Source organism: Amblyomma mixtum, chromosome 7 (genome assembly GCF_055824585.1).
Source record: "Amblyomma mixtum isolate Tamu chromosome 7, ASM5582458v1, whole genome shotgun sequence".
NCBI classification, from domain to species: Eukaryota; Metazoa; Arthropoda; class Arachnida; order Ixodida; family Ixodidae; genus Amblyomma; species Amblyomma mixtum.
Window position 1 is genome coordinate 49,493,443 of NC_143018.1, and position 21,234 is coordinate 49,514,676.

At 49.3% G+C, this 21,234-nt stretch overlaps 1 protein-coding gene across 2 annotated transcripts; it reads left to right on the forward strand.

Annotated features, from left to right (window-relative positions):
* The first annotated feature begins 365 nt into the window (after positions 1–365).
* LOC149336027 (monoglyceride lipase-like) lies at positions 366–13,784 on the forward strand. Of its 2 annotated transcripts, XM_089554644.1 has the most exons (7): positions 366–704; positions 5,769–5,890; positions 6,574–6,710; positions 7,735–7,845; positions 9,342–9,515; positions 11,494–11,625; positions 13,442–13,784. In XM_089554644.1, exons 1-7 carry the CDS (start codon positions 487–489, stop codon positions 13,595–13,597), a joined length of 1,050 nt encoding a protein of 349 aa, XP_089410770.1. In that variant the 5' UTR covers positions 366–486; the 3' UTR covers positions 13,598–13,784. The 2 variants fall into 2 exon arrangements, with proteins under 2 accessions (XP_089410770.1, XP_089410771.1); XM_089554645.1 differs by lacking the exon at positions 7,735–7,845.
* Positions 13,785–21,234: the final 7,450 nt, after the last annotated feature.

Below are 21,234 nucleotides of genomic sequence, written 5' to 3' on the forward strand. Positions count from 1 at the left end.
CCAGATTTGAAGCCTAGCCTTAAATTATAAGTAGCCTTAGTGCAGCGTCTGCTTAACAGGCACGTATCGAATCCAAGATAGTGTGGAAATGTGACGCCCTCTCTTGGGCGACGGGGCAACCTCAGGCACTGAAGCACCAGGTGGTGGTGGAGGTTAAAAACTTTTACTTAATGAAATGGAAGTGTGACCGCGGACCGGTCCTTGTAGGCGGGTCCTCAGTCCAGGACTCCGATAGGCACAGTTTCCAGACACGTTTCACACGCTCGCCACTTGGCGGACTGAGTGGCATGAGGAGAGTCGCAGCGCCCTCCGTGTTTCGCTACGCCACCTACCTGCGCTTATAGGTATCAGCTTCCGAGCTCTGGCGAAGTCACACGTGGCGTGCGTCAGCTAGTCAGCTGGGCTACGACGAGCGGCCAGGAGCACTTATCAGCTACGCCCGCGCCTCCAATCGCTTAGAAATTCGCCGTGCTTTTGTCGGCACTCATGTGGTTCAGAGCTGCAGTTTTTAGGCCCGCAGGGCAACAGTTGCACCGCCTCCTGAGCACTGCAGGTCGCCTAGCAAGAGACACGAAGATGAGCTGGCCGGAGGTACCCGTCGAAATCGCTTCTCGTGATGGCTTCGACATTGAACGCGGCTCTTTCACCAACGCCGATGGCCATTCTATCGTCACCAAGGCATGGGTCCCTCAAGTTCCTCAAAGGTAAGCTGCTTTAAATATTTTACGAAATAATTGGTGAAGTTTGTGATCAGCAGGCGGGGGGTGTCACCCAAATGTGTTCGAATTGTTTCATTGAGTACCAACGGCTGGATGTGACTACACATACCCTGAAGCCCTACCGTGTGTTCCATAACCGACGGAGGCACAGCGATAATTCATTGTCCCACAACGCGAGTTACACGGGAAACGCAAAACCCAATTTCAATTATAACTTTAGCGGCTGTAGTGCGTATTGCCACAGCTTTTTGTTCTAATTGGGCGTCAGTCACCATTTTCGGAGAAAGCGAAACTCCAAGTCACCTGATAAGTTACCGTAAACACAGCTGCGCCTGTCTTTTAAGTGGCCCATGTCGCCTACTACAATCCTCGGAATCTGCGACAAATCTTTTCTCGATAACAAGTGTTTTTTTTATTGCATCATGGTAGTGTCGAAAGGAACTCCCTCGCGTTCTCACCGTAACGGCAGTTGCCACTTCACGTTCTAGCAGTTGGCCTCGAATTGTGCCGACCTGTCCAATGATGGGGGAAAAAAAAAAATGAGCGCACCGCGTGCTCCTAGGGAGATAACGCCGGCTGCGTGAAACTAGCATCTTTTTGGAAGCACTGCAGCCGCCTGACATGCCAATTGCCACGCGTAGTTTATATTTTGCCGAAATATTTTTTGCGTGCAGTCAGTGCGAGATTGAGACTTGGCCTCTATTTCTTCCATGAAACCAAGGAAAGTAGCACGTCAGTTTTACCGTCCACTTCTTGCAAACTAGTCATATGCGGGGGTAAATTTTCATGCCTTGCAATTCGCCTCAAGCACCGCGGGAGCGTAATAAAACTGGAAATGCTAGGCCTTCGCAGTTGACGTGTACCTAGGCAGGGCAAAACGATTAATAGAACGCCCGAACTCCCTGCTCTGAGCCGCTGTGGGCTACGCGTCGTTCGGCATCTAGCGATAACGTCTGGTTCCAGACAAGTGCGGCGTGGGCGTTAATGTGACCGGCACGCCTTCCCCGGTTTTCAGCGAGGCGCTCAAAGCAGCTACGACGGGGCGGAGGAGGGGTCCACGCAGTGAACTGCGACATTTCAAATGGTGCTCCTCAGAGACCCGCGCCGTGCGGGAGGGCAGGCCGGAGAGCGCAAGAAATATGCCTCCTGTGTCAACCACCGCTACTTCCGCCAGACCTGCGCTTTCTCCAGTTTAGACAAACAGCCCATCCGCACAGTTCCTGAAACCTTCTGAGGGTCGATATGCTTCTTGGGAACTCCAGTGTTGGTGTCATTGTGCTACGTACAGGGTCAATCACACTTAGCGGGAACACGGCTTCGCGTGGCTGCGCGCATGCGGAGCGCCATTACGGCCAAGCCTCTAGCAAACTCGTGCAAAGGGGCAGATGACATGAAGCACCACGTCAAGGTCCCTCTTCTCGTGCGCCACTCTGTATTGATTCATGACCGCGTTAGAAGCAGTGGCATTCCGCGCGTGCGTGGCCACGCAGAGCCGTGTTCCCGCTAAGTGTGATTGACCCTGTACGTCTCCAACGGCCGAATTAGAGGAGGGCTACAACAGGCCCTTTCCGAACAGCCTTGCTGATGTTTTAAGGAGAAAGCCTTTAATGACTCATACTGCTGTCCATCAGTTAATAAACCGTGTCACACGCATTTAACTCGGGAATTAAAAAATATAGAAGAAAACCTGTGGTTGCTTCAGATAGGAGGAAATCATGAACCTAAAAGCAAAGTTTGACGACTGTAGGTTAATTAGTTAATTTTAGGAGGAGGAGGTAAACTTTATTAAAGAAGTCTTAGGCGCGGATGGGGGTGATGTTCCCCTCCCGGCGGTGGGCTCTTCTAGGCCGGACGCCAGGTGCCCGACCGACGATGTCGTTCGGCGACCTCTTCGGCTCGCTCTGTTACCCGAAGTTGAACTTCCGGGCCCGAGCTGAGCAGCGCGGCCTCCCACTGAGATTTTGTAGAGAGCTGCATACTCTGCGATGGCTTGTCTTGAGTGCATGAGCATATCCAAAAATGTTGAAAATAAGTTGAAATAGCACGGGCATCGATATAGCCACGGGACCGGTGTGACGTCGCATCTACCGGAAGTCGTCACGGCATAGTGAAAATTGTCACAGAATGGTCGAAAAAACGTCGGGTTTGTGTCAAATTAGATCGAAAAATCTAAGCGCACTGATCACTTAAGATCCTCGAAAGATGTAGAATTTGGGTATCGATATAGCACGGGAACGGTGTGACGTCACATCCACCGGTAGTCGTCCCGGCATAGTGTTCTAGCCTTTCGCCTCAAGACTTTTGTTGCCAAAGTGTCCTCGCAAATTTTTACGTGCAAACTCTGGTTCATCTTCACCGTCTAGTCTGTCTAAATGCGCTAGAACCCGCCACGCCAAAAATCACCATCTCCTGAAAAGAACAAACAAATGGTTTGTGAACTGGCCCTGTCCTCGGGTCTCGAAAAGCGCACGGAACACAGCTTCCCGCTGCTCCCGTCCAAAAACCACCGCATGACTACTACTGTATCCAAACTGATGGTGTCGCCCGTCTTTCGCGGCTCGCTGGCTACCATGGCTTTGCCACCTGCTTCTGTCGTCAGAAGCGCGCTCCGCGCATTTGAGTCGCCAGGCTGCCTGAACAATGACATGCATTCGTATTACTATGGTACTCGCTGAAGGCCGCAAAGCTCCGCACGGAAATTTAATGCGCGCGTTCACCATGCCATTGCAGTGTATCGGCAGAACCATGTTGCTATAAAATCTGTAACGCGCCAGAGCTTGCCCACAGGAAAATAGAAAAAGCGTGGTCGTCTTTTTAAGTAGTAGAACGTTAAGTTGGGCGAGGTTGTGTCTAGTCTTTTCTGCGCCGTTTTTCAACCATGAATTTTTACGTAGCTAAACCGAGTTGACGAGTGAATGAGTCTCAAGCCTGGTTGGCTCATGGTTTTGGCTTGCCGGGTCGTAGAGACGTCTGGCAACGTTAAGAGTTCGATAGTATTACTTGATGACTACGTGCAATGCACAGCGTGAGTGTGTTGTAGTTTTACCCGAGGCGTAGCCGGCTGCGGCAATGCCACAGTGCTCTCATGCTCACGCCAGCGGTCATAGGTTCGCGCCGCCGCGGGCTCGAAACGTTGCCGCGGTATTTATTTAATCTACTTACTTTACTTTGGCTGAGGTTAATTCACGATCAGGCTTCAGCGGTCAAAAGGTTTTTCGCAGCTTCGGTTTTGAAGCCACCTTTCGCTCTGAAAAAAAAAACTCCAAGCATCTTGCGCACAGCCGCCTGGTTTTTATTTTGCAGCTGGCACCGCAGATAGTGCTTCTGACGGCGAAACGAGATGGTGAAGCCGGGGCAGTCAGCAAGCCGAGAAAATGCGGGTAACACTATCAGTTTTCCACACACGGCACACAGCTCGTCTCGAATCTGGTATTATCGCTAGATGTCGCGCGCGTAGCCCAGAGCGGCCCGGTGCACGCAGTTCGTGCTTTAGACGAGTGTCTTGTCCTCTGTGGCAGGTCTCGATAGGACAGCGGACACGCGAGGCCAGATTGAAGCAAATCAACAATATACACTTGGGTTCTCTTGTCCCGAACCACTCATTCCGCTGCCAGCGCTATGAACTCGATCGTATTTGTTAAGTCGCCTAGACTCCAGCTCGTGCCTTAATTCTTCTCGCTTGAGTTACAGCCACAGCAGCGGTCGCTTCCTTATGCATGTCGGAAATGCCCTCGCCATTACTTGCGTGCTGGGCCCTTGTATAGTGCTCAGCACAGGAACGCCGTACATGCTTGCCATGAATGTGGGTTGTGTTTGATGGCGCAGTTACCGGCATGATGGAACACCTACAACGATACATAACGGCGCTCGAAAATTTGTAGGTTGCTTAGCAGCCATTACCCGATGACATTGCGATAGGCTGCGGCCTTTTAGCTGAATCCAGACTCGGATCTCCCGCTTTGGCTTGCTGCGCGCTCGTCTGATCGAGCTTATGCTGCAATCTTTTACTAAGGCCGTACCTAGACTGTTTTTGTTGCGAAAGCAACACTACGCCAGCCAGTGCGCCTCGTCGCGTAAGGGCGCCGACGGCCGTGGCCGTGCTCTGACGTTGAGCCGTCACTTAGCAACCGCCGCAGCTGTCGGCGCGCCGCCGCTCGGCATGCCACCTGCACCGACGATCCACCGTCGCGCCTAGCGCGGAGCCGCTGCCGCTCGCTTCGCTAGTTGTGTGCATGCGCTGTAGAGGAGAGGTGTCGCAATGTGTGTGTGTATATATACGGTTCGGCGTAGCGGGAGGCGAGGCATTGAGAGCGACGAGTCGGCTAGACTCTAGCTTTCGCAGGACCATTTGGGTAGCCAGAGTTAACCACCAGCCAATTTTTTACCTCAGGCTCGCAGGGGGACCACCGACAAAGGGCGTGCCATTTTGAGCGGACCGAAGTGCTGAACCTACGACAGGTGCTTGTACAGCCTTTGTCAAAAGTTTAGAGCCCAGGGGGTTTGCTTCTAAGTCTCGCAGTGGGACTTCTGTAACATTCGTGGTAGTCCTACCCATTGGAGGAGGCAGGACCAGAAATCTTCTTACCTTCAGCATATTTGGAGCGCTGGAGATGCACTACGAACCAGACAGTGTGCTTCACAAGCAAACCCCCTGGGCTCCGCTTTTGACAAAGGCTGTACATCTGGAATATTCATATATGTTAGTGGGTTCTCAGTACCTCATGATGAGGAAGTTAGAGCGCAAAAAAAAAGACAAAGTGGGGCCAACAGGCCCCAATTTCTACTCTGCTGAATTATATCTCAGTACCTCTTCGACAAGGTCCCAAATTCCGCCTTGCAATCATCCTGTTGCGATGTGGTCGCTATAAAGATAACCAAAGGGCCCGATAATAAATTTGTGGCGATAAGGCGCACACGGCTTATGTTGTTTACTAGACAAGCCCATTCATCAGTGGGGGACTTGATCCCACTCTGCGTAAAATGTGCTGTAATGACGACGGACACTTAAGTCCGAATCATGCTGTAAGTAAGCGCATTCATCTCCTGCAGTGCCTGGAAGGCGCTCGTGTTCATGTGCCATGGCTACGTGGAGCACTGCCACGTTCCCTTTTACGACATCCTGGCCCGCGCCCTCGTCGGAGAGGGCTGCTACGTCTTTTCCCAGGACTTGGGTGAGCCAATGACGAGTTGCATGCCTGCCTTCTTATTTCTAATCTACGTCGTCAGCCCAGAAAAGGAAAACATGGGGCTCCATGGCAGGAACTATAGAAAGGGCCACAAAGAATCTTAGCAGGTTATCTTTAGTGCAGCAGGGTATAAATTTATCGCCCCAATGAAAGACGATCATTCTCGTAGTTTGTCGGTGCAGGTTCACGAAAAAGCGGTGTTTGTGCGGTCTTTTGCTTCTTCGACATCGCTCAAGTTTCTAAATCATGGTGAGCGCATTATTCAAGATTTTGGCTTGAGCTAGCTAGTAAACTCAACTTCATTCACGGCTCAGTGGTTATGGTGTTCGGCTGATGACCCGGAAGACTCGGGTTCACTCCAGGCCGCGGCTGTCTCATTACGATGTAGGCGAAATGCTAGAGAATACCCCTGTACTGGGCGATGTCAGTACGCATTAACCAACCCGAGGAGGTTGAAATGTTCTACGAGTCCTCCACTACGGCGTCCTTCATCGCCTGCACCGCTTTGGGACGTTAAATCAAGTTTCTTCGAGGCAGTTTTGGTGTTTTCCCGTGCAGTTTTTGATGTCAAGCTTAGCAGAAAGGCACCACCCTTGTGATTTTTACCTCGGGAGAGCTCTTCCAGCAGTAATGCTGCTTCCAGTGACCAGATCTTATGCTTTTCGTAGTTGGCCACGGGGAAAGCGGTGGTCCGCGAGCCAACATCAAGACGTTCGACAAGTACCTGGTCGACATCTTACAGCACGTGGACTCGACGGCGGAGAAGTTCTTGGGCAAGCCGGTCTACCTCTTCGGCCACTCAATGGTCAGTCGTAGCTGAGCTGCTTGTCGCTGAGAAAGCTTTGCCTTAGCTCAACCCGTTGCATGAATATTGGATTGCTTGACAGCTAGAAAAACAAAAGCTCACGTTGACATTCTCCAAGCAGTTAATGCCTGCATGATCTCTCAAAGCATTATTTATAAGAACTCTCGATGCTAAAGCCAACATTAGCGCCTGAGATATGCCCAGTCGATGAACGGCTTGTCTGTTGCCCTCGTCTGACCGTTGTCGAATCACAGCGACATCCGGGCCGACTCAAACAACCGCTGTCATCGTGGGAGCGACGAGCCATTGAAAACTTAGTGGCAGATCACCTCGCTCGTGGGCGCTACTTCATGCTTCAACCGCCTGAATCAAACCGGATTTCCATTTAGTAGTGCCTATATCGGCTTTAGTATGAACGCACCGACATCAGATTTTCTCATAATCAATAGTTCGACGAAAATTTGTTGACTTGATCAGTGACCGTATTCTTTTCCTTTATCAGATTTTCTCATATCTGTGCGCTTAAACGGGTGGTAAAGATAGCCTCCAGACAATCGCATTTTTTTTTTTCGAGCGAGTTTGGCCTCATTTCGTGCAAATGATGTGGGTGCTTTCCCGAGCCGCCATACATTAGCGCTTCGTTAGTGCAAACGCAGTGCCGAATTATCGGTTCCCTACGACGGAGGTTAGTCGTTATCGCCATTCGAGAGCTCCGGTCTCGTGCTCAGTTCTCAAAAGGGCTATAATTAACTGGCTCAGTTGAGGTACAGTGCAATGATTATTTCCGTAAAAGAAAAACATTTGGTTAAATACCTTTGTTTGTGCTAGTTTGGTTGTACAGAACACTGGCACACAACCTATATACGCGATTCTGCATCCATCTTCCCTATTGGACCGCTTTGCTATTCAACGGTTACACCTCCATCATCCTAAGAGTTATATGGGTCATAGAATATCTCGCAATGTGACCAGCTACCGAACTCGCTGGCTTAGCCTTGCGTTTGATCATGCTTGCTGTATTCAGGGCGGCTTGCTGGCCGCGATGGCTGTGCAAAGCAGGCCTGCCTACTTTGCCGGCCTCGCCATGATGTCGCCGTTCTTCGCTCCGAACAAGGACGTCGCCCCATTACACAAGGTGGGTTCTGTGCCATCTGCACATGTACTTTGACAACGGTTTAACAGGATTTCTCTGTGCGTGTTAACTCAATAGGATTTGGCTGCTTAGTGAGCGAATGGAGCAGCCGAGCACGTGAACGCATCGAGGCGAGGTGGATTTTTGCGTCGTCAGCGTGAGAGTAATGAGTGCTTTTGCAGCGAAAGCTACATTGGCCACGAACTTGCGATTTCGCTGTGGCGGTGCTCCGAGGAGGCACAGAGACCGACCTTGAGCCGTTGCCTAGCAACCGCCGCAGCTAGCGGACGCCGCACCATCTGGCATGGCGTCACACCGCGCGCCTCGTCGTTGCGCTCGCCAGCTCTGTCGCATGCCTCACCTTTCGCTACGTATATCCTGGCATAGTCGAGCTAAGGCACTGCCAATTTTTTTCCTCTGAGTCGGGCACTATTTAAACGATCATTACCCACAGCGAAAATTCTCGTCCTAAGGCAGCCTTATGTAAAGATCTTAAATTGTTCGCGTAACAACAGCAGTCTCTTTATCGAGGAGATTTCGGTGTCGGTAAGCACTTCCCGGCGACTGAAACGCGTCGTACAGTTCAGTCCTTCGTCAGCGTAACCACTGGTTTTCCAATGTGAGGTGCGTTATGCATATAAGTGGCAATATTTTTTTTCTGCTAGCTTAAGACTGGAGCAGGGACCAGTGCCAGATCAGTAAACGAAATGGAAATTAAACTAATATTTGCGTAACGCGACCCACTGGTTCCTGAAGCAGCACTAACAAAATTAGTGATACTCTGTGACGCTTACATCGTTTTATACTTTACTTTCACGCTGTAATGCACTATATCATTCTCGGCGCTCTCCGTAACCCCCCCCCCCCCCCCCCCCCGTTACATTAACGACAGCGTCAGACTTAATGATGAGCAAAGGGTGCTATAGACGTGCTGCAATACACCATCTCAATGTTACACATTTGAAAGCGTACTTACACTCGCATGCATTCCCTTGGTGAATTTAAGCACGCACAAAAGCAACTTAGTGGAGCCCGGTGTCAATCCAACAACGGGGCTTTCCCTTCTTTCTGGAGAGCAGCATTGAGCCGAGCAAAACTGGCTGTAGTTATGTGAAGCACCCTCGGAAGGTTTCACTGCGACAGTCTGTTCATAAACACTTTCAGTGCACAGAATCCACGTTCTGAAGAATCTTAAAACCTACGGCATTTTGAGCTTCACATAACGGAGTTTTTTTTTTTTCAGCAAGTCTTCTCTGATTTTAATAAAGGACATCCGAAGTGGAACACTCAGTTTTCACTGAAGGTATTCGTAGTGAAAGACCAGGTCGTCCCAGTTAATACAGAGTACACCACTATGGCTTCACTCATCTTTTTTTTTTTTTTTTACAAGCTTGAGCCCTGACTGTTCACCCGGCAATCCAGAACACGTGGAAGCGGGAAATGAACATATCGTGGAAATTATTCGCACCGTGCCCTCTTTCGCTTCTCTCCGCTTCCAGAGGGTTGTGACGAAGGTGCTTGGGCGTGTGCTACCCAAAGTACCCATCGGGGCTCTGGACGTACAGCTGATTTCGCGGGATCCCGCAGTGGTGGAGTATATGACCCATGATCCGCTGCGACACCACGGCGACGTACCAGTAGGATGGGCTGCAGCATCACTCCGCGCCGGAGAGGTAAGCTTAGCCTCGAATTCCTTTTTAGTGTGGGAACACCGCATGCATTCATTCAGAATATTGGCATCCATATACCAATGTTTTTTATGCATTTGCATTACTGTTACCGTTAGTTCAGAATCTGTCCATGTAAGGTTGTGTGGCGCCGCCGCCCTGCACAAAACTCCGACCGCTACCCGCCCACCCTTGTCCTCCATCCAATTGCCACCCGCCAGATTCCTCTACCTACCACCTACCAGCCACCTGCACCCCACAGAAGGACTCCACCCACTTGTCACCCACCTTTGCTTTCCGCCCACCTTAACTTTCCAGATAACGACATTCACCAGCAGCCACTCACTGCCATCCTCCAGATGTCCCTATGCTCATTTTCATACATCAGGTGCAACACTGTCAAAGCTAGCGCTCTTGTTTCCGCTGCCTACGTCCGCGATCAAAAAGTAGTTCGTTCCTTATGTTGCGCAATAAGTAATAAATTATTTCCCTGTATGTCTATTGTATGATGAACATAGCACGAGCTCGGTTAAATGAGCCCTTAGTGCTACCGACACGCTTTTTCCTGCTCTTGTCTCGGACTACTCGGCCACCAAACAACCGCGGAATAACACGCCTCCCTTTAATTTTTCATGCGGACTACTTCCGTACCTTTCACAGCGTTTCACCTAACGTACGAAACTGAGTGTACGTACCACCCGCTTCCACCCTCCAGACACCCCCAGCCACGAGAAGCCAAAGCAGAACTGGAACACGAGAAGCGACGACGAAGTGCAATCAAGGACTCAGCGGGAAGGCGATCATTGCATCAGTGACATACAGGCGCGAGCAAAAAAAGATTGGCACAAAAAAAAAATAACGCTAGCGGAGCGGCGAAACCCCACCGCGAAGTCGATGCGGCGCCATGGTTTGCGAACACGCGTGACGCTCTAGTTATCGGCGTGTTCGTAACCGCACCGCCTATGGCCCGTCACTTGTGACTTTTTGTCGCGTCTGTGCAACAAATACTCCTAAAGCAGGCCAAATAAACTGCCTCGCCGCAGCCGCCATTGGGCTCGTATGGAGCCGTCAGCAGCACCAACGTCTATTACGAGTAGACTTGCGCCTCTTTATTGTATATTCACTGCTCTGCAGGCCCGTAAAAATATTTTGAAGCTTAACACTTATCTGACTGCTAGTATTTAAACTAAAAAATACTCGAGAAGCTGATTAAATATAGGCTAGTGAAATCACCTTGCGGCTTCAACAAAATCAGTTTACTCCAGGCTCAGCATATTGCGCCATAGCAGACATATTTTTTTGGAGCAAAGTGACAAAGCAAAGTGCATGACTCGGTGCATTTTAGCGCGGTATGTGTGTATTATTTTTAACCTCGTGCGTTTCACTGCTTTCCAAAACAGTAGATAGAATTGCTGTGGTAATTTATGTGGTGAGCATCGAACTTTTTTACATACACTCCAGAATAATGTTCCTGTTCCTTAAGCCTGGCGCATGATAGCCCTAGCCGCCTATGAGCCATTAAACCCAACAAACAAAATACTCACGCGAGTAGAGTTTTTCCCTTTCTTTTGTGTAGCTGAACTGTGGATGCAATCACTGCTTGCCAAAAAGTCTGGGCATAAGACTACGGATGAAAGTAATCTTATGCGCTGTGGCAACTTTAACTACGAACCTTAACAATATAAAATGCGCCTACATCGCGCTATATTTCGCTATAGGTAGGAGCTCTTGTTTGCAATTGCTTGTGCCGATTCCAAAAAGTGTCAATAGTAGTGTTGCACCATATACCGCGTGAAGCTACCCCTTATCGCGAGCCCCCACTGTGCATGCGCAGATCGGTCCCGATGGTGCAGGTCTGAGAGTAGGTGGCGACCACATGCCCTACCCTCGCAGCAGTCCTTGGCGCCCTCAGGACGTCACATGGAAGTGTTGAGGTTTTTTAATCTTCACAAGATAAGCCAAACCAACATTCCGTTTATCGCAGCACTTCCGTGCCAACATCAGCCTGATCCGCGTGCCCATCTTCCTTCAAGTCGCCTGTGAAGACAAGATATGCGACGTTGACGCAATGAAGTCGTTCTTCCAAGCGTTCCCGAGTATTCACAAGAAGATAAAGGTACTATAAATTGTCTCCTGTGCACTATGCACGTTATTGTCTATGTTCATCAGGCTCAAATAGGGGTGCTAAACGCAGTTATTCGAGTTGAATTATGAGCATGGCCTTGAAGTGCGTTCGTCAGTGTTGCACTTTAAATATTTGGGCTGCTAGAAATTAACTTTCTCCTGCTTTAATTCATGGATTTTTACTGCTGTCCTTCGAGGAGTGACAGCATTTCCAGCCTCCTTATAGCACCCAAACAGGTCAAAGGGCGTGAGACATGGTAAGTCACACGATGTGTCTCAACCTGTTCCGAACACTTATAGCTGAGGCAAAACCGTACGTAAAACCTTAGTTTGCGAGACCATGCCAGAATCTATGCCTGCCGTCAAAAAGTATGAAACACGATTAACGAACAAAACATACAAGACTATTTAGCTTGGTTAGGCCAATTGTGACAGGATGTGTTCTCGAAGACCTCTCTGCTCATTTCACATTTCAAACCCTAGCAAGTGTCATGCTGCTTCTCCAGCCGGGATTCCCACGCCGTTAAACATTTTTAATCCTAACGCACGCTTTACTTCGGTTTCAGTTCAAGGCTGTTTTCAAGGTCAAACAGAGGCCCGTGTACTGTGCGATGCCAGTGCACGTTAAACAACCATAATTGGTCGAAATTTCCGGCGCCCTTCGCTACGGTGTCCGTCCTAGCCTCAGCCACTTTAGGACGTTAAACCCCCATAAAATCACTTTTCCTCTGCGCAATTATTTCTAAACACGCGTGCAGCCAACCTATAGGCAACGCTTATGTGAGCAGGATAAATATTCTTACTCATCGGAAGCCAACTGCCTTATTAGGGCCAATTCACACGACGGTCCCTTCGTCCGCGGCCCGCGCATCACGTGCTCATGCTTGAGCACACTGAGAGGCGCGCTGACCAGGCCGTGGGCCGCGGTCGAACGGACCGTCGTGTGAATCGGTCTTTACTGAACTTCATCAGCACTTCAGTTGCTGCGCAAGAACTGCGGTAAGCGAAATTAAGGCCGTCACAACACTCTCCTTCCAGTGTTTATTTATTTTTCCATGTGTGTTATTAAATGTTTTAAAACCTTTTCCTCCCCCTCCGACCAGACCAGCTAACAGCGATAGCTTTCCACCCCCACAATCTGGAAATTTACGGAAATGTCCTCACTTTCAAGCACACTTGGATTAGGCCTATCAGCACCATGTGTCAGTGCAGGCCAATGGCATGTGGCAAAGCAGCTGTGTAGAAAAAATGGCTGAGGCTTAGCTCAGGTTAAGCCTAGTCAGATGCCAAGCATATTGATGGCTAGGCTTGGTAATACATGGCTTTCCTTGGTTGACGTTCATCCCGCTCTTCATCGGTCTCTGTGGCACGCTGAAGCTTTCGCTTCTCGTTCAAATCAGCCCTGCTTCTAGGCGGCATCCCAACACCTGGCCGCCTCGCAAGTGCCCGGAGAGCGAGGCAAGCTCAGCTTTATACCGCTGCTGTAGCGTCACGTGGTCAGCTGCAGCGCCTCTGATGTGGAGCCTCCACCGCCGCGGCCGACCGCGCGAGCCGGCAGCCCATCTCTCCTCTGCTGTGACGTCATGTTGTCACGTGTGGTGTCACGTGGTCACGCTAAAGGTCAATGGTAGCTCCAGCGCCGCGCTCGACGGGCTGTAGCGTAGCTCTAGTAATATGCTTCGCATAAAAACGTTTCATGGGCAGTCTGAATTACGGCCAAAAGTGTAGGCAGTATTAATGTTCGCTTCTGAGCTTTTATAGTTATTTATTTCTTGTGCTAACCAGCTTTCAATTTTTCTTCCCGAAAGATTTACGGAGGGGCCTACCACAACATCTTGACAGAACCCGACGGCATCAGGGAGCAAGGGTTCAAGGACATCGCAGAATGGTTCAATGAGAGGCTGTCCGCACCTCCAGCCCAGTCCAGCAAGGACGACTCCGGTGAAGCTGCAGGTCACAGCTAATCGCTGCCGGGGTTGCAGCAAGAGCGCACGAGTGGTGCCACCAGGCTGATCATACGCCTGTGTTGAATTCAGCTTTGGAAGTGTTTTACGTGACCACGTTGTTCTTAAAAATGATTTACTATTTTCCGATAAAGCTTTACTATTCGTGCGTCATATCGATATTAAACTGTTTCTCAATTTTTCTAAATACATGTTCTACAAGCTGATTCTTTGGCCGGCCGCTTCGCGATGTCTTTTCAAAATGTTCTTATGTTTGCATGCATACGCTTCACCTTGCACAGTAAAGCTGTCCGCACTGAATATGGACACTGCGAACAAATTAACATTGCGTATCTTCGGAGCACCCGATGCTAGCAATGACTGCTACTGTGGAAGAAAACTTTCTTACTCTAAACAATACGCTTCTATGGGAGTAAACATTGAACAGGCTGTCCTCCATAGCACTCTCTTTTATACAGTGCGCTGGAGGAGAGCTTACTCCCGTTTTACTAATTTTTGTTTAGAGTGTAGTGATCTGCCATTTCGACCGTCCCCCTAAGACGTGCGCCCAGAAATGCTCGAAGTAGAGTGATATCAACCACCTGCCCCGTGGACCACAGGATTGATGCTTGGTTAACTTCGGGGAAGGGAGACAGCGAGGCCACAGGAGAGGCCGCCCAGCGTTTTCCCGAAGTCCAGGTTTCCTTCCTGTGGAATCTTAAGCCATGCCCAGGAAGTGGTTTTCTTAGAAAGGAGCAGTCAGGCTAAGATGGCAGCCATACTTATCCTTGATATTCAGAGTGGGATAGGGTATGGCAGTGGCATTATAAAGACTTTTTGGTGAAGCATTTTCATGATACTCATGGCTGCTTTGCTCTCGTCACTTGTTACCTCCAAGAGGACGCATACTTTTGAGGCGGGCATGCTGTTAATTGGAGCATCGAAGCTGTTTTCGCCGCAAAATTTTCAGTTTGTGAGGGCAGAGAGTGGCGATAAGGTTCTTCGAAGAAGTCCCAACGCTCTAGTGTCAGCCATGTGTTAACGTGAACAGTGTAGGCAAACTGAAGCGTCACAGCTACGCAGTCTCAATAGGGGAAAATTGGCAGCGTCCACCCACAAGCATCTCCCGGGCTCACGAGCGCCTGAACCGCGAAGTCTGTTAATACTGAGACTCCTGCAACACTCACGCGTCACTCTTCCGCCACATTAGCCCTGACATGCCTTGGCCGAAACGCCCCTTCTGTAAGCAAGTCAACATTGTATTACATGATCTCGCATCAGCGGAACCTACCGGAGGAGGATAAATTTAATTCCGCCGACAAATGCAGCAGATGCTGTGGTTATAGCCCCATCAAGTGGCCATGAGCCGGTGGCGTTCGGCGACTTTTAGGGCTCTTGTCACAACCCGGATCACGCCTCAGCGTAACGCGAGCCGTTCATTCATGGGGTAACGGCAGACTACGCCCAAAAACTGGCATCGGCTTTGCCGAAACAATTGAAGCCCTGCACTGATGGCAAACCAGCCGCGCTAACAAGTGACCGTGCAGTTTTAAATAAGTCATTCTAGCTTTCGATGGCATCAGTAGGATTGTGGATGGTCAACAAGATATTGAAGCGTGGCAAAATTTCTGATGCTCGCTGCAACACCACAGCGGTTAACCGTTTTGACGATGGAGGTCACGGCGACCGGACACGCGGTGACTGCTGTAGGTCAGAGGTACTTTGTTACCACAAAAGACAAACTTGTGCCAATAACAATGCCTCCAGCTCGTTCAATCTCACGGAAGCGTACCGTATATATTTCTTTAAGGCAGAGCGCGAAAGAACACTGGCGCGAATGCGACACAAGTAGACACGAACATAAACACCTGAGTTCGGTGGAATCGGGCGGGCACCTAAAGACCTGCGTGCCCTGAATTTAAAATTTTAGACCGCAGCTCTTCGGTGCTCGTTTCTGCGTTTCACGGCGTCGCCGTCACCGTTGTCCGTAGTAACCAGCTAAGCAGCAACAAGCCATCCGCCTGGCGGCTGAGGCCGTGAAGAGACAATGTGTCTTCACCAGACCTTAGTTTGCGAGGCTCGTAAGTAGGGCTCCCTTAGGCCTGCGTGCCGGGGGGTCCAAAAAGGAGTCTCATTTCGGTGGAAATAAACGTTTTGATGATGATGATGAACCAGCAGTGGACACCCTTTAAGCTGCGAAAGCAATGGAGTGGGAGCTTGGAAAGGAGAAAGTGAAAGCGCAACCTCCTCTCCGCCTTAGCAACCAACGCGCCAGTGGGGGGCGCAGCTGTGCATAGCAACCATGACGTCACACAGTAACGGTAGAACGATCGCGCGCGCGTCGGCAGTGGCAGAACCACCGCCGCTCCTGGCCGCTCCTTTGTCAGACGCAGTGATGCCAACCCTAGGGATTTATCCCTAGATCTAGGGGTTTTTTCTTTGCTTCAGGGATCTAGCGTCTTTTTTGTGAAATCTAGGGATTTTGAGAGGCCGTAGAATTGCTACTCTAAGCGGCGTAATGGCAGGTGTATCTGATTATTTTGCGCTTGGAACAAAAAAAACTATGAAAAATGCTAATTACTACTCGTTTACTTTTAATGTTCTGCCTAGCCGAGAGAGGGCGAAAGCAGTTCTGCAACGCGAAATTATCGACTGCTGCACAGGGAGGAAAAACGAAACCATGTGACTTTCAAACTTTGTAAGGAATCACTTCCTGATTTTGTAATTACCAATCCTACATCTGTATCATTGCTGTAAAACTATAACAAGATTACATTTTTGGTTATGTCAGTTTCTCGTTATGTCAATCCTTGGTAGCTCCAAAACTATTTGACGGTCTTTGATTGCGACTATGATTAATAACTAACTGTGAGGTAAGATAAGCCATTTCACCGCTTCTGAATGTTCTCTATGAGGCGAGAAGGGGTCTTTCATGAATTCAAACATTTTCGTCTTTCTGTGTGCCTTTTAAAACAATCTTTAAAACAACCCTTAACGGTGTCTGAATAAAATACTTTCATGTGTTGACGGGGCTTAGCGGAAAATGACAGCTCTGTCAACTTGAGATCAACTGCAGTTATTTTTCAAAGGGCTGCACAGGTTCTTTTCGCGTAATGATAAGCCGGCTGAAGGAGCAGCTGGCGCCATCTGTGGGCCCTCTATGTAAGGTAAAACTACAAAAAAAAACAATGAAAAAAGCTGTAATTGTGGCTAACACGCTTTTATTTATCTCTGACAAAATGTATAACCAATGGGCAAAACAGTGAACTGCGCTGAGACTTTGTTAAAGCTGAAATGGTCGCATTAACAATTAAACAATTATAGGCTAGGGATTTTTCTTCAATCTAGGGATTTTTTGAGGTTGAATCTAGGGAGAAAACGTTCACCTGAGTTGGCATCACTGGTCAGACGTCTCGTTGCAGTCGAGTGAGTGAGACGCATGGCTCCGAAACAGCCTAGTGATTCCGCGCCAAGCGGTTAGGGGAAGCGGCAGTGGGTTGACCACAAGGCTTTCGCCAAGCACACTTTAGAATTTCCTAAGTGTCCTCGGTATTTTTTTGAGGAAAGGAAATGCGCAGTATCTGTCTCCCACATCTCGGTGGACACCTGCACCAGAGGGAAGGCGCATAACTGCCCTCTTGGAACAGTGGGCACCTCAAACGTGCTTTAAGCTACGTGGCGGTAGTGAGAGATGTGCACTGCATGCTTTCGCCTTGCCAGAAACGCTGCCACCTGCCAGGGTGGCAAGGTGGGTCTGGACTTTAATGTAGATTTAAAGACAAGCGGGAATTTCTTACCACTTATGCAGGAGAACATCCCGTTCTTCTTTCAAGTAACGGCTCCCGCAGCTGTGTCAACGTCGCCAAATACTTACGCAGACCTCGTCTTTGGAACCAGGCTTTGGTGCAGCAAGTCGAGCATATATTCATTTATCCGTCCACAAAACTTCCTTCATGACAATCAAGAACTGTTAGTGGAGTGTTTCTTGAAGAAGGGAAATGTGTGAAAAATAACAAGTTGTCTGTAATTGTACATACATTCCTTGCTCAAATTGTTTGCCTCAATCTATCGAAAAGCTGAAACAAGCGATTTCGTTACTTCCAAATTTCACATTAGGAAGTAACGAAATCCTCGGCAATTTTTTCTGTCTGTATAACACCCTGAGCGCTTGCTTTCAACTCACTTTTTACGGCAGCCACATGTAGCTATTTGCACACGAATAGATGTCAACCTGTGCCGTGACGGGCTCCGCAATGAGAAAAAAAAAATAGAGGCAGCCATGAAGAACGTGACATAAGGCTTAGTCTACGTTTGAGCGTTATGTGTGTATGATGTCTGCTAAAAGCTTCATCTCTGGGCTTCGGAAGGGTATTTGTCGTTACAGCCAGCGTCTTCGCTTCGGCAGACGCGATTGTTGCGACGCGCGTCTCTTCTTTCACTCTTTCCTTTTATCATTCCACTCTCCTCTATGTGCACGTGGCAGCCGTAGTGGCTCGGCTCGAGCCAGTCGGCAGGCCAGTGCACTTTCGTTTCAATCCGTCGCTCAGTCGCAACAACAGCAGCGGGCGCATTTGTTTTTCAGTCCCGGACTGCCCGGGACTACTTGCGGACTCGAGTCCGGTATTTGTTTTTCTCGGGCAGCCCGAAAGCTCCGCCTACCTGCCTGCATCGCCATAGCAACGCGTTCGTTTTTAGCCTATGGCAGTCCGCGGGCTGCTTGGGGCTGCTGAGAAGGCAGCAGACGATAGCTGCGCGCCGCGCTGGCAGCCATATTGAGTTAGACTCTGTGTGCATTTTGAGTATTTTTCGTGTTCCTGGAGGTCGATATCATGCGTTAAACCTTCACATGAGCTCCGTAGCTGCTCTCTGAGCCATCGCAATACTTTTTGTTCTTGCATCTTCGTTTATTTTCTTGAAATCCACCGCACACGGACGCACGTTCGAAGCTGCGAGCGCGTATTGTTTGCTCGTGTCGTCAAGAGGTTCTCGTTCGCTTGTTTTGCGACATGCTGTCTGTACGCTTACCTGAAAGCATCGTAGGTGAACTACTCGTATACTGGAGCAGCTATAGAGCTTGTTGTCAACATTTTTGCGAAGGCTTTCGTCTATCTGCCGATCCGCAACGAGTTGGGCTACTTTGTGCGAACTTCGCCGCAAGCAGTAGCGGCGAGCATACCTCCGAAGCTGAGTTCTGTAATGCACCTACGCTAAGCTGACAGTACAGTCTTTAAATCGACTCAGTATCATGATCGAGCGCACGGCGTTGCTTCGGCGTCGTGGTGGCCGTGGCTTGCGTCGTCTGCTAGCAGATGACAGCGTCCTTGTACGGTAACCGAGGGGGAGCCCGGCTCTGGCGCCGAGTTCGAAAGCAGCCTATGGCAAGTAGGTCATGTGACCATGACGTTGTTTCCTGTCAGAGCGGAAGCCGAGACCTGTCAGCAAGTAGTCCGGGACTGGAAAAACAAATGCGGCCAGCATCTCAGTCTGCTCTCGGAGACACGCATGAATCAGATACGACGGAAAGCGCTTGTCATGTTTCGGCCGAACCCACTGACGCAGTCAGGCCGACGCTGAAACTAATCGCCTGCTCATTTCGACAAGGTCAGCAAGCACCCTTTGTTAGTTCAAAGCACAAGGCAGAGCATTACAACACGGTAGGGTGAGAGCCGTGTCGGATGTTTTGTTACATTTTCTTTTGCCAAGCTCGCTTTAAACGCCGGCAGAAAACACCGCACAGGAGCTGCGTTGCTATAAAAAAGCAACCAGCTGCTTCTGAAGCCCATCTATTTTGGTCTCGGTGGGTTCGGGCTTCAATGAATACTGTCATTTTTTCGCAAACTTATTCACTAATTAGAGGGCATTAAAAAAATACCGCACGTTTCTCAATGCGACGGCAAACCATGACTCTTTTTTTTTTCACCTTCTCGGGGGTACCACTTTTCTTTGAACTTTGGTCGAAATAATTCGCGTTAACATGTATAATTAGCGGCCCCTGTGGAGGTTCGGCGTTGCATTAGGAGGAGTAAACGACACATGTGTGCTAGTAGGTCGTCATCACTGGCTCACTCACGTTCGCTGTCGGAGAAGGTTCTTCTCCAATCACCTCCAATTAAGACTCCTGCGCGCGCAAGTCTGACCATGACCTCCCTGCATGTAAACTTCGTGGCCATACTTACCGCCCCGATATCCCGCCACTCCTCATTGGGTTTACCTTTCTCTCGCGATGTAGTCGGCGAGAACTGCGACTTTCACTTGGTGCCCAAAGATGGCTTTAAGATATGTCTTTGAGAAATGCCATTGTGGGTTCTTTTCGCCTTTCGCAGTGTGTGGTCACATACGACCAAATCTTTTGGTTGATCACTATTCTGGGCAGGGCCAGATACATGTCAAACAAAAATAGTGCAGGGGCAAAACAGGGACAAGCAAGGAGACGCACGATCCCAAACTACCACCTTAATGGCCATATACAGCACTCCGGTAGATGGCCTGGAGGAGTGTGTATGTTTGTATCTACCTTATTTTCCTATGTGCAGTTGCAACACATGTTACAACGTGGGTAATTTCTTTTGTAACGTGCTTTTCACGTTCTGTTGCCATAGACATGATAGTGTGTATTCAGTTTTGAATGTCATGTATGTATGTCCTTGTTATTTTTTCATGTGTTGGTAAATTGCTTTTTGAGGAAAGGAAATGGCGCAGTATCTGTCTCACATATCTCGGCGCACACCTGAACCGCGCCGTAAGAGAAGGGAGGAAGGTAGGAGTGAAAGAAGAAAGACAGAAAGGGGTGCCATAGTGGAAGTCTCCGGAATAATTTCGACCACCTGGGGATCTTTAACGTGCACTGACATCGCACAGCACACGGGCGCCTCTTGCGTTTCGCCTCCATCAAAACGCGGCCGCCACGGTCGGGTTCGAACCCGGGTACTCCGACTCGGTAGACGAGCGCCTTACCACTGAGCCACCGCGGCGGGTATTTCATGTGTTGCAGTTTCAGTTTTATTCATTCATCTTTGCCAAAGAAGCAAGTGCATGTTGTATTGCAGGGTTGGTTTGTGCTTCAGCTTATTGGATTGTCTTGTCTTGTGTCCGCATACTAGCAATTTAGTGTCACGGGATCTAACCCAAGCATCACATTTAATAGGCCCAATATTGCCAATGGATGGTTTCACATTGCTTCTCTGAAGGACGGGCCTTTGCCAATGCGTTTCCGATATTGGGACGATGCCTGTGCTGCTTGGGAAGATTATAAATGACCGTGTTCGCGTCCATTAAAATGTTGCTGTGCATCACCACTCAACCAGTGAGCTGCGTGTTCGTTCTCCGGAGTCCGTCCCGGTCCCCACCAATACAAAGTGGAATTCAATAAAGAGTAAGCTTGAATCAATCACAGATGGCACATTTCCGGGAGCGGTTATTCTTTACATCGGCTGCATGATATTCTCACAGAGCCCGAACATGTCGTGTGAATTTCCAATGGCGGCGTAACGCGGCGCTAGCACCGGATTCTTAAACCTCGGAAAATGCCGCTTATGCATATACACTTACCAGGAGGAAGAAGATGGTCCGAAGTATATTTTATTCTATTCTTGGTACTTTAAAATTGTTTACTTTATTTCAGTTTTTAAACAATTACTATAAATTTTTAAATAATTGTT